General features: G+C 33.2%; 1 protein-coding gene across 3 annotated transcripts in view; it reads right to left on the bottom strand.

The window, feature by feature from the left end:
* The window catches only part of PARPBP (PARP1 binding protein), a 58,602-nt gene that overhangs the window by 24,659 nt on the left and 19,526 nt on the right, over positions 1-14,417 (bottom strand). For all 3 annotated transcript variants that reach the window (XM_081822297.1, XM_081822296.1, XM_081822298.1), the window contains 3 exons: positions 11,743-11,850; positions 2,817-2,987; positions 1,560-1,714 (listed from right to left, as the gene is read on the bottom strand). In XM_081822297.1, coding sequence (XP_081678423.1) covers positions 1,560-1,714; positions 2,817-2,987; positions 11,743-11,850 — 434 coding nt within the window. The remainder of the gene's footprint in view (positions 1-1,559; positions 1,715-2,816; positions 2,988-11,742; positions 11,851-14,417) is intronic.

The following is a 14,417-nucleotide window of genomic DNA, read 5'->3' as shown; positions in this document are numbered from 1 at the left end:
AAAATTTCATTTAAATGAGGTAAATATAAAAACAAACACACAAAAAAATTTAAAGACCATCTGTAGAGGACTTCTTTACTATTTGACTTCAACAAAATATACCTATATTTGCTTTGCTATTAAGGAGGGCGTGTGTTGTGATGTGCCCTGGGTGTTATACGTAACTAATAAATCATTGAACACTACATCAAAAACTAATGATGTACTATACAGTGGCTAACTGAACATAATAAAAATAAATAAAAATAAATAAATAAAAATATTTTTAAAAATTATCTGCTATCTCAGAATAGCCAGCCAATACATTATTTGAAAGTTCAGAAGATGTCACTGATATTGGCTGTAAGACATATTCAAAACCCTCTTCCAAATTTACTTTCTTGTAATGGATATCCATAAAGACAGAGGATGCAATTCAGAATAAAATCCTGAGAAACAAATTCTTCTTGGAATCTTAAAATGAAAAGAGGTTTCATGAAATAAGATATAGTGATTAAGAGAATGGGTTCCAGGGTCAGAACTGAGTTCAGATTCCAGCTCTGCTACTTAAATAACAATGTGACTGGGGCGCCTGGGTGGCTCAGTCGGTTAAGCGACTGCCTTAGGCTCAGGTCATGATCCTGGAGTCCCGGGATCGAGTCCCACATCGGGCTCCCTGCTCGGCAGGGAGTCTGCTTCTCCCTCTGACCCTCCTCCCTCTCATGCTCTCTGTCTCTCATTCTCTCTCTCAAATAAATAAATAAAACCTTTAAAAAAAAAAAGAAAAAAAAAAAATAACAATGTGACTGAGGTAAATCACTTAGTCCCAGAACTTCAGTTTCTTACTCTCTAAATTGTGTATTTATACAGTACCTATAATGTAAGGTTGTTGTAAAAATCAAATGATAATCCCCATAAAGAGCCTGACCCATAAAAAGTGTTCAGTAAATACCAGCTGTTTGGTATGCCCAAACTGACAGTGATCTACCGTGATTGCTAACATATACAGCTCACTTCTGTACCAAAATTAATCACAAAATTACTAATCATCCAATATGCATATATTATAAATGGGAGTCTATCAGATAAGAAAGAATCTCTTACTTCCAATATCATATAAAAACAAATTCCAGATGAACCAAAGATTTACACCCAAGAAAATGGAAAAAAAATAGCAGGAAGTAGAATATAGATTTTATCATATCTTTGTCAATTCCTCATACCTTGGTATAGGTTTCCTGTAGTGCTAAATACAAATTTTAAAGAAATTATCTATTCAGTCATGCCCAGTCCTCCAAAATCTATTTCTTCCAGATAAAGACAAATAGCCCTCTTCTCTAGTCAAATTTCATGTGAACATGCCATTTGACTTTGGCAAAAATTTTAGAATCAAAGATAGGCAGAAATTTAGGGGAAAAAGTCATGAGATTATAATATAGTCATCTAGATATTTTGTTTCTTTTCCCTACTGTTGATGCTTAGTCATTTCAATAGCTCATATATTCACATCTACATTTGATTCTGTAAAGTTTTAAAGACAGGTTAATAACACATATTTGTAATTTATGAAAAGTCATTACCTTGGATTTGGTATTTCTCCAAGAATCTCATCTAATTTGTCAACAAAGTTAATAAAATTAGACAGTCCTTTTACATGTGCCCTTAAAGGATCAGATGGTGATGGTGCATATCCCTTCCCTCCAAGCTCTAGTGTTCTAATAAATGATGTGGCCACCTATGAATTAAAATAAATGACTTAGTTATGTTTAATGATTTAATAAGTTAAAAATAAAACGAAGCTGGGTACGTTTATATTATTTCTGGGTATACAGGTAAAGTAAGCACTTTTTATGATTCATGTCACTTTGATTCAAAAGCAAATAATTAAAGAAAGAAGATGCCATGTAAAATTCATGCCAACAAGGGTGATGGCAATGCAAGTGGAAACTGAGGAGCCAAGTGAGGTGACAAACTAAGGGCATAAGATTATATTCATAAGAGTACATCACTGACTATAAAATATTAGTGTATGGATATATTCTCATATCGATTGAACTGGAATTTTTAATATGAAACAAAGGGGTTTTTCAGTGTCACTGTGTTGATTTATTCAAGGGTGGGCAATAATTCAACTCTTCCAAGGTTTATCGTCTTTATTTATAAGCTCAACATTTAGACTAAATAAGCACAAAGCCCTATCTGGCTTTCACATTTTAGGATTATTTGATCATGTGTAGTTCAAAAGGCCTTGCCTTACAATGATAAAAATACATATAGGATAGCTACACTTAAGAGCATCTCCATCAAAGATGAAATGTTCTGAAGTGTATCCTAAGACAAATTCTATGAAATTTCAGTAATTTGGAAGAAACTTCCAAGATTAAATAACTTAGGAAACAACAGATTAAGTAACAACGTTAATTTAAGCAGATTTCTTAAATTTCTTAAATGGTAGGACTTCTCAGAGCTTTTGATATACAAATATTCATTACCTATATCCAATAAAGGTAGACACTATTTCCAAACTGTTTGCCCTTGGAAACATTTATTCAAGGAGCATTAACAGGGTCTTTTGCCTTTGGAAATATTTATTCAAGGAGAATTTAACAGAGATAGCACTCTATAGAACACATGTGGGAAAACACTGCTTTAGAGAAATTTTCCCTTGTCAAATTTGAAGAATATGGTAATAAATAAAAATACCATAGATTTTCAAATACAAAGGAAGAACATGTATTCATGTTGTTTTATCATAATTACAAGAATTCTATATTAAGGTACATGTATCCACTGTTCATAAGTCTTTAAAACATATTGAAAATGTAACATGTTCATACCAAAAAGATAGACATCTTTTTCTCTTGAGCGGCATGTTTCAAATCAGTGAAGGCTTCTCTTCCAAGTCCTCTATCAGGAATATTGAGAACATGAGCCAGAGCCAGGTCATTCTTTGAATTCACTAGCAGGCTTAAATATGAGTAGATAATTTTTCTTGCTAGTAACTGCACCTGTACAATAAAATATTATTTTCTTTATTGAAGTTGTTCTAAATCAATAATCTTTTCTTCATACACAGTAAAAATACTTATGACCATTCAATAACAATATCTCACTCAAATATATGGGAAAAGAGAGAACTGCCATACAACAAAAGATTGAGTTGGACAATTAACATATCCCTGCTCGTGAAACAAATGTGCCACTAGTAAGTATCTATGAGCAAATAACAACTACCATAATTGTTGAAAAATACCTCTTAGAAAATGATATAAAAGATAAAGTCCAAAGTCTGCATTTCTAATAAGGCTGGATCTCATTCCCTTGCACACATTTGTCACTAAATAACAAGGAGTAATGCAGCCCCCTAAAACTTAGGGAATGGGCCAACTGGCACTATTTGGTCCTATAACTATACAGGGCTGGAGATAAGGGCTAAAGTTAAATAGTTAAATTTGGGGGTAATTATTAGATACTGACTTTGACAATATCAAATAACCAAGTAAGTATTACAATGAAGATATTCAAGCAAATGTTAAGAAAATAATAACAAGTAATTGATGTTGACATTAACTGGACTAAAACAGAGTTATAGACTGTTCAAGCACAAGATAAATAATATTTGTGAGAATTTAATATGGGCATCTGTTCTTTCATATATACCGTACTTGTCTTTTATAGTCAAGGGCATTTTATAAACCAGGGCATTAATGATCTTATTCTTAAAATTACCTACTTACAGCTATTTAAGGTCTTGCAACTTCTAGTACTGGGGAAGTGATAGTGTGAACTCCCACAGGTAACTATAAAATATTAGTAAAATTTCAAAAACGTAACTACACTGGAAAGCATACACAAAGCAGACCCAAGGGGCGCCTGGGTGGCTCAGTTGGTTAAGCGACTGCCTTCGGCTCAGGTCATGATCCCAGAGTCCCGGGATTGAGTCCCACATCGGGCTCCCTGCTCAGTGGGGAGTCTGCTTCTCCCTCTGATCCTACACCCTCCTGTGCCCTCTCTCTCACTCTCTCTCTCAAATAAATAAAATAAAATCTTAAAAAAAAAAAAGCAGGGGCGCCTGGGTGGCTCAGTCAGTTAAGCGGCTGCGTTCGGCTCGGGTCATGATCCCAGGCTCCTGGGATCGAGTCCCACATCAGGCTCCCTGCTCTGCGGGGAGCCTACCTCTCCCTCTCCCTCTGCCTGCTTCTCTGCCTACTTGTGCTCTCTCTCTATCTCTCTGTCAAATAAATAAATAAATTCTTTAAAAAAAAAAAGCAGACCCAAGCTAGAGAAGAATTTAATTTTAAAAGAACTGCAACAAGAAGGGTTAAGAATAGCAAGTTTGTGGTTATTCAAGGTCCTAAACTTCCTGTAACAGTGGAGAAGTGATCATGTGAACCTCACGGATAACAAACATAAAATAGTAAGTAAGAAATTTTAAATACTATTTAAAGACACTCGAAAGTATCCAGAAGGTAGACAGGAGCTGGAGGAATATTTAACTTTAGCAGAACTGCAATAAGAAGGGAATGAATTAGGGGCGCATGGGTGGTTCAGTCAATTGAGCATCCAACTTTTGATTGCAGCTCAGGTCGTGATCTCAGGGTCATGAGTTCAAGCCCCACTTTGGGCTCCATGCTGGGCATGGAGGCTACTTTAAAAAAAAAAAAAAAAAGTATGAATTAAGTTTGTGGTTTACTGACCCAACTTTCATGACTATGAAATAGAAGTGACTATAATGGTGCCCTCAGAATCCAGCGCTGGGAAAGCAGCTAGAAATTTAAAGGGGAAAATCTTGGAAATAATTGAGAACACAAAGAGCCATAATCCATAGCTGACAGTGAAACTACCCAAGCATGGGAGAGACTCCAGGGAGGCCCATAAAAAAACAGGCAGAAATCAGAAAAAAATATATTCAAGAAAGATTGAGCTACGAGGAACCAGAGCTATGAGTTGGAAAGTTTGCTAAAATGAGTGCATTCCATAAATGTGTGTAGCTTAAGTCGCAGAAAGCTGAAGCTGGACAGGCTTGAAGTCTTAAGTGTATAGAGCCAAAACTTGTCAGAACAACTGGAAAATACAGGAAAATCCCTAGGAAAAAAGAATCCACAGAAAGAATGAGCTCCATACTTTCCCAAATCCTTGGCTTACTGCCACATTTGGCAGGCAGAAGAAAGATCTACAAAAGCCAACCTAAAAAAAAACAGCAAAGGGAAACCATAAGAATAGATATTCAAAAAGCTGCATACCAAGGAGACAAAATATGAAGTTGAAATCCAGGCAAGAAAACTGCCTACTAGAAAATTCAACTGTCTTCAGAAGAACATGACAAAACCCAGAATCACTAGAAAATATTATCTTTAATGTCCAGTTTTCGTCTAAAAATTACCAGACAGTTCAAAAAAAAAAAAACAAAAAGAAAATGTGTGACCCCTTTCTCAGGATAAAAAGCAGTGAATAAAAATTAACACCAAGTGGACCTAGATGTTAGATTTAGCAGACAAAACACTGAGGTCGCTGCTATAAATATATTCAAAGAACTCAAACAAAAAATATTCAATGAATTAAAAAAGTGTTATCAATGAATTAACAGGGAAAATGACAACAGAAAAGTAGACACTACAAAGTAAATTCTAAAAATGAAAGTACAATGACCAAAACAAAATTTGCTAGGTGGGCTCAACAACAACTTGGAGAAAGTGGAAGAAAGTATAAGTGAATTTGCACATATATAAATAGAAACTACCAAACCAGAAAAACAAAAGAAGAAAAAAAGAAAGAAAAATAAAACCGAAGAGCTCTATGGGACATGTACTTAGAATCCCTGCAGAAGAGTGAAAGAAGCAGAAAAAAGTATTTCATGAAATTATGGCCAAAAACATCCCAAATTTTGTGGAAGACATTAATTTATAGATCTAAGAAGCTACTCAAATAGGAAAAACACAAAGAATATCATTCCTGTATTATAATTAAACTCTGACAGCCAAAGACGAGAAAAAATCTTGAGAGTAACCAGAACAAAATGACATATTACATACTAAGGAAAAATGATAAAATTAATAATAGATCATCAAAAAATAAGCTAGAAGATCCTGGAACAACATATTAAATATGCTGGAAAATGACCTTAAATATTACTGTACAATCAAAATAATATAGTATTTATAAAGGGACACTCATATCAATGAAACAGAACAGAGACCACAAATATGGCCATTTGATTTTTGACATAGGTGCAAAAGAAACAATGGAGAAAGGACAATCTTTTCAATAGTTGGTATGGGAGCAATTGGTCAGCCATATCGGAAACAAATTAAACTCACCAAAACCTCACACTTTTTTCTTTTTTGAAAGATTTTACTTACTTATTTGAGAGAGAGAGAGAGAGAAAGAGAGCGAGTACGAGTGGGGGTAGGGGCAGAGGGACAAGCAGACTCCCTGCTGAGTGGGGAGCCCAATGTGGGGCTCAATCCCAGAACCCTGAGATTGTGACCCAAGCTAAAGGCAGTCACTTAACTGACTGAGCCACCCAGGTGCCCCAACCTCACACTTTTTATAAAAATTAACTCAAAGCGGATCATAGGTCTAAATGTACAATATATAAAACTGTAAAACTTTAAGAAGAAAACATAAGAAAAAATCTTTATGACTTGGAATTAGGCAGAGTTATTACATGTGACACCAAAAGCACAATCTATAATAGGAAAAAAGTGATAAATTGGATTTCATCAAAATTAAATTATTTTTATGGAATTCTCACCTTCTCAACTACTTCCACCCCATCTTCTTGGTCTGGAATCTTGTTTGTATCTAACTCTTAAATGTCGCTCCCATGCTATTTACCTGAAATCCTCTCCTTGCCTATTCCCTTAGAAAAATGAACACTACACCAAAAACTAATATATGCTGGCTAATTGAATATAATAATAAAAAAAATTAAATTTTAAAAAATTTAAAGGAAAAAAAAGAAAAATGGACTCCACAAATTCTAAACTGAATTCACTCTCAAAACATGAAATTCATTGAGTCCTTCAGTGACTGACAACTTAGCTAAAGACCACATAATTTATCATCTATAAACTCTAAGAAAATATTTTCCTAATTAAAATTAAAATGCTTTCATATTCTGTGTAATCACATTTTAAATAAAAAGCACAAAAGAGAGCTTTAAAAGGTAGCAAGAAAATTATAAATTATTAGGAAGTCTCTGAGACAATTAAGGAAGTCTCAAGTTCATAGACAAAAGTACTTTTAAAGGTAACATGCTTTTGGATTATTTAAATTTCTTATGAAAAACAATTCTTGAAACATGGGAGGCAGTCAGGGTCAATTTAAAAAAATTTTATTGGACAGGAAAAGGTTACCTTAAATACAGACTTGAAATTTAAGCAAAATTGATTTAAAAAAAAAAAAGCTTAAATATTAACCCTCTAAAATTTTTCTTAAATATTAAAAATATGAGACAGATGTTACCTTTGCAGAGAGGCTCCCTGATTTCCCAGTATAGAACAGTAACTCATGTACTCCTTTTCTTATCACCCTGATATACCTATGCATATCAGTCAATTATAATACCCTGCATAGGTCTTAACAGTTTCTAAATGATGTATCCTTAGGGCCTAAAAGACTGACTGGCATTATAGTAGGTAATCAATCCATTTTTGTTAATAGGTTCTCAATTAGTTTTTGTTCAATGATAAATGAAAAAAACTTAATACATGTATTTGGCCCTTTTAGAAATTTCAAAATGAAAACTATTGATAAAAACTTATTGAGATCAAATAAGCATTCACATATTTGTATTACATTGCCTTAAAAAGAAAATTACTTTAAGGTACAACTAAATTAAAATCATCTTTAAGATCCACCCTAAAATTTTATAACATAAGGCATAATATAGTTTTCTGCTTAGATTTCAAGTGTCCTTTTATCTTTACTTTGACTGTAAATCATAACACTTCATGTGAATCTATAATACAAAAGTTTCCATTTTAACTTCACAGTACAATAGTCTAAAACATATGAATCTCCTCTTTATCTTATCCCTTCACATTTCAAAAGAGTAAAACATTTTGTGAAAAATCAAAGGAGAGGAAAAAAAATGACATTCACATTGCAATCAGAAACTTTTTTACTCTTTCTGCATTTAATTTCATTCAATCCCTGTTTCACTGTGCTTCTGCTGTCCAAAAATAATGAGAATTTACCAAATGTATATATCTGATCCTTACTGGGTACAAACCAGGGCTTAAACCCCCACATCTACAACTTGCTCTTTAAGGCTAGCAAATTCTGCCCTTCTGATCTGTGATGCTAGACAAACATCAGGGAAAAACATCTTGGAGTCCTCACAGTTAGAGTGTTTCTTTTAACTCATGGCTGCAATTGGAAATCTATCTCTATCATTATGGTCATATAACATGGCAGTTATGGTTTCCCTGCTCTTGTATTTGCAAGTGTGTTTTAAAGAGGCTCTATGGAAAAGCATTCCACATAAATACAGTTATGATGTCCAGAAGCAAGGACCTAAATTGAAAAAATCCACAAGATTGAAGCTTTTACCAAGATACCAAAAATAAAGATAATGTTCTGTTTATTTATTTAATAAACTGATTCAATCCATACCACAAAGTATTTGCAATGTTTGTTTAGAAGTTGAACAATTTTATTTAAGCTTTCTGGCAATTCCAAGTTCCTTTTCCTATCCCTTAATTATTACTGAAATGCAGATATTCAATCTCAATTTGAAGAAAGTCAGTTTTTCTAGATTGAGATTAAGAATTTATACAGGTATTTTTTTTACTTTATTTGCCAAACACATAAATTCTTACATATAATGACCAAAAAAAAAAAAAAAGTTGGACTAGAACTAATATACCAGTAGAATTTTTTATTTAACTGATGATTTTTTTTTTTAAAGATTTTATTTAGTCATTTGACAGAGAGAGACACAGCGAGAGAGGGAACACAAGCAGGGGGAGTGGGAGAGGGAGAAGCAGGCTTCCCGAGGAGCAGGGAGCCCAACCTGGGGCTTGATCCCAGGACCCCGGGATCATGACCTGAGCCACCCAGGTGCCCCTTAACTGATGATTTTCTTTTAGGGCTTTTATTCCAATTTTCCCTTTTTTACTTCAGAATTTCTAAAGCAGTTTAGTACCTTAGGAAAAATAAAATAAGGAAACAAAAATATTGTTTCTCAAATTCATGCCATTTATCTAATTCATCTACTTGATGACTCTGGTGTGGCATTAGTAAGGTACATTTTGTGATCAAATATATATCTATGCACGACTTCAGCCCAAAAAGTCACTTTGGAATTTTAATAGAAATATATTTCCTTCCAAAAATACTTTGCAAAAAGAAAAATTAGAAGTCTGCAACTAACAGAAAAATAGTTGAGAGGATGGCTGCACTTTAATAGTCCTCATAAAATCTAATCTATTGGCTAACTAATAGGTAGAATACTCTTAGAAAAAGGAGGCAAGAGATAAAAGTAAAGGATTAACACAATGAAACTATCACTTTTTTTTAAATGAAAGAACTATATGCTTGCAATGAAGACCCATTAGTTTCTATATGTTATACTCTTTCTTCATGGATATCCATTTAAGATAACATTTTATATCTGTAAGCCAAAATTATAAACACCTAGGTATTTTACACATACAAATTAGTTCATTTCTCTTAATTAAAAGAAACAGTAACAATTATTGTTTCTTCCCTATAGAGCCTGTAAGATAAATCAGAGAGAAGAGATTTGTAAGTGATCTACTGTCTTGATATATGAATGCACCCCTTAAGTACCAATGAGAAAGACCAGGCATTTGGTAAACATTTTATCAATATTTGGGACAGGAGGGAAAAACAATGCAAGTGAAAAATTAACTTCAAGCAAGAGAAAAATAGTTACAAATCAATGAAAGGAATCATATCTGGGCAGAAAACATTCAAAGATGGACTTGGAATATTTTATTACACCAGAAAAAAGGGAAGTGCTCAGAAGTCTAGTAGGGCATGTAAAAAAGACACAGAAGCCAGCCTGAAGGGAATCTCTCCATTTTAGCATCAAAGATTAATGACGGTAATTAATTTTAAAACTGAACAAATAAAAATTCATGAGTCCATAGCAATAAATACATGCATAAAATAGGAAAGAAATAGAAAAAAAATCTAATTTGCATCCTATCTTATAAATAACTACCATCCTGACTCCTAAACTAGTAATGAAAGGGAAAGAATTAAGTCGTGACTGCCATTCTTAGGGAGCTACTTCCCTAAATAGCTTTATCTTATCAAGCTCCGCTTTACTGAGAAATGGCAGCTAATTAATGTAAAGACATGACAGAGTTAGAAACTCACCATTTTGTAAACACTAAAGAAATAACTGATTCAGACAAGGATCATGAACGTATGTGTAAAACCACTGGGTGAAAGGTTGCTGGGAAACAGGATATTTACACAGTGTCACCCCACAGATTTCTGCTCATAGCAAAGGGAAAACTACATCTTTATCCTAGAGAGATCTGGCAATTTGGGACAACTTGAGTTTGTGTCTCCTAATGTGATATTCACCATCAGTTATGAAGTATTTGTTATGAAACGTTAAATTTCAATCTAAGCAAGGTTTGCATAAAACTTCCAGTTTATTGGAAATAGAGGAACAAGATAAATAATACCAGGAGAAATTAAACAGATAAATAAGAAGAGAAAAAGACTGAGGAGAGTTCTTCTAAGAGATATAAAACCATTTGGGGGACAACTGGAGAAATCTGAATAGGGAAGACAGTAAGTGATATTAGGGAATACTTATATTGATATATATGACATATGTTTTCTTATATATGATAATGATATTATGATCATGCCTCTATTTTCAGGAAATGATATGCTGAAGAACTGTAGGGATTAAATGTCATGATGTCAGAAACTTAACTTTCAAATACAGGAGAAAAAATATTAGATGCAGATGTTCAAGCACGTTAGTAAGTCTAGGAAGTAGATGCACAGGTATTTAATTGAAGGCAGCGACAAATATATTTCTTAAAGTGCAATCTGTATGGCATGAGACTTATGGGAGAATCTGCCTTAGCAGTTTCCTTAAAAATGAAGAAGGTGATTCATCAAACTGAATGAAGAAGATGGATTTAGATATGTTGAATGTAATTTTACTGCTGTTTCTAATACTCCTAAATTTTTATCTTGTCAATAGTGATTTTATTTACCATAGAAACTTCCATAAACATTACCCCTATGGTTAGTAAGGGGTTACTATATTTAATTAGGTACCTAATAGCATAGCATTTAACCAAAGGTAAATTGTATTAGACCAAACCTGTGGTTTGTTTTCTGTGCTTTGTTTGCACAACGAACTCTATTAACACAATTTGTGATGCATCAGTTATCTACTGCAAAGGGTACAGAACAGAATTTTCAATGTACATATCTCCCCAAGAATCATTCATTTAAAACCGTAAGCAAATTCACCAAATACAAAGATTCAAAGAACTCTGGCAACCTAGACCTTCCAACTACTTTTCAGAGACTTAAGAGTGATACCTATTTTTGCACAGTGCCTGTTACCTTGGCCCAAAACCAGGAAGAAACTATCAGGCTCTCAGCAGTCTCTAATGTATTACTCTTTGCAAATATAGCTTTATTTAAACAAATTTAAAACTTCTAAAAATTAAAAAAAATAACTGTAATGTACAAATTAATGGTGATTTGAAGAGAATCATATCCTGCTTTAATTTACTCACAATTTTTCAGTACCTTTTCATTACCCTGGTTGTGTTTACTCATTGGTGATGTCGGTACATAAAGATCAGTTTCATCAGCTGCTACATACTCTCTCCCAGACAGAAAATCCCGTAGTTGACTCTGTAGAAAACATAGGAGGTTACTAATAATTAGGTGCTATGACAACTATAAAAAATATTTCACACCAAGCTGTATATAATGCCACTGATATTCCAGTATACAGTATTATTACCTGATCTTTGTTGGCAGTAAGTGTACATGGAATTAAATTTTCTAACAAAATGCTTGTTTCCAATGGCTGTACTCAAAGAGTTTACAAGTTTAGAGTTAAAAGATAAGCTTGGAAATTTAATCCGAGCCTTTTGTTTTTATAGAAAAAAACGAATGGCAAAGAAAAGGCTTACCTAAGGCATACAATAAATGCTTATCTTGGAATTATATATAAGTAAACTTAGTGTCCTAACAGCATAGTATTTCAAACACATTATTTGTTCTAAGGGATCTAAGGTTATATAGGTATTCACACACCCCATTCCGAATGAGTCAACCTGGAGGGAAGGTACAAATTGAATTAACAAAGCGTAATGAGAATGCAAACCACTTGTCCTCTCAGCCATTGCAAAATTATAACTAAAACAACTCACCAATATATACTTTTTTCTTTTTCTTTTCTTATTTTTTTTAATTTAAATTCAATTAGCCAACACCAATATATACTTCTTAAAAAGCAATAGCGTTTGCCACTATTCTACTAATATGATGAGCTGGAACTCAGAGCTAACAGTAAGAAAGAAAAAAACTAGAAAGACTAGGATTTTGTTGTTCATAACTTGAATATCAAAATTCAAGTTCACTAAAAAAAAGAATTTCCTTTTTTCTTAACAAGTTTTGGCTTTTACTCCTTTATTACAAAGGACAACTTAGATACCTATTTTCTAAATACTAGCCAGAAACATTTAATGACCACCGACTATATTACAGTGCAAATTTTCAATATTTAAAAAATTAATGTTATGAAATAATTCAGGGTCATTATCTTTAAATAGAAAAATCATTTTGGGAGAATTTGTGTTTGACAATCACTGTTTTTTTTTAATTTATTTTAAGTCCAGTAGAGTTAACATATAGTATTATATTAGTTTCAGGTATACTATATAGTGATTCAACACTTCTATACATTACCCTGTGCTCATCACAAGAAATGCACTCAATCCCCATCACCTATTTCACTCATTCCCCCACCTACCTCCCCTTTGGTAACCATCAGTTTGTCCTCCATATTTAAGAGTCTGTTTCTCGGTGTGTCTCTTTTTTAAAAAAATAATTCACTATTTAATTTTGAATAGAGGTAGTCCTCACACTTGTGGTTCTTATGTTTTCAGAAGAGATGTTAAAAGCAAAGATTTATTCTTTCATAAACACGGTGTTATTTTTTTTAATGGGATAATATTACCCTCTGGTTTAAAACTATTTTCAGTCTAATGACATGTAAAGTACAATATTCTGGATCAGTTCAGTGAGTATGGTCCAAGGACTCCTGAGTCCCCAAGGCCCATTCAGGGGACCCAGGAGGTTCTCCCTTTTCCAACGATGTACCAATGTGAATCTAAATTTTCTTGATATACTTCATTCAAAACACATATCAAACAGAATCCAGTTATTTTCTATCACACATGACATCAAGGATATTTCTAAAAATGTAAAACAGTGTCACTATTCTCACAATTTTTTTATTCTTGGAAAATTTATTCATAAAATACTATTCACATTAACATATAATAGGTTTGTTATCAATATTTTAATAACCGATACTTTAAACATATCTCAATTTTAATCTTCAATATAAATATCAACAGATATAACTCATATAAACAAAATCTCCTTGTAGTCCTAAATAATTTTTAAGAGTGCAAAGGGGTTCCTAGAACTAAAAATTTGACAAGGATTCTAGATGATATAGCATAAAGCTTTCTGAAGTAAGCACAAAAATCACAATGGATTTTCTGTGATACACTATTAATTTTACTGACATATCTTTCCTGATTTGGTAAGTTATTCATTCTATTTTTATCCTCTTTTTAACTATATTTTTCCATTCAATTAACGGTTACCTTCACTTTCCTGTACTCACATCAGACCCATTTCTCTATTATTATTTAAAAGTGATAATGCCTGCTACTTACTCCAACAAACTCCAATATTTAGCCATTTTAATTTTGAACTAATATCAGAATCTCCCTTAGTATAAGCCTTCCATTTTAGCACACATATTCCCAGTCCATCCTTATCATTTTAACTAGGCACACATACAGTCCAAGTTTCATTGCTCACTACCATCTTCCCCTGGATAGCCATCTGCTCTCTAGTTCATCTGTTTAATTATTACGGTCTTTGAAAGGCAAATTCTTCACTTGAAGTATGAAGATGACATTCTTCAAATTTTTGCATATCCTCACAAATCCTTCCTTTAACTTAGCTGGTAAGTGATACCTTGTTGAGGATGAGATTCTTAGGTCACTGTCCTCTTTCAGGACATGTTATTTCATTGTTGTACCTTTTAAATAACTTGTTCTTTCCACCAGGAAACTTATAATATTTATCTTTATCCTTAAGAGTTCAGAAGTTTTACCAGGATATGCCTAGGTATGTGTCTTTTGTCTTCAATACAGCCTGGAACTTCATAAACA

The sequence above is a fragment of the Leptonychotes weddellii genome, chromosome 5 (assembly GCF_054177405.1).
Source record: "Leptonychotes weddellii isolate Sample4059 chromosome 5, ASM5417740v2, whole genome shotgun sequence".
Lineage (NCBI taxonomy): Eukaryota > Metazoa > Chordata > Mammalia > Carnivora > Phocidae > Leptonychotes > Leptonychotes weddellii.
This window is presented reverse-complemented; position numbering and strand designations above follow the sequence as displayed.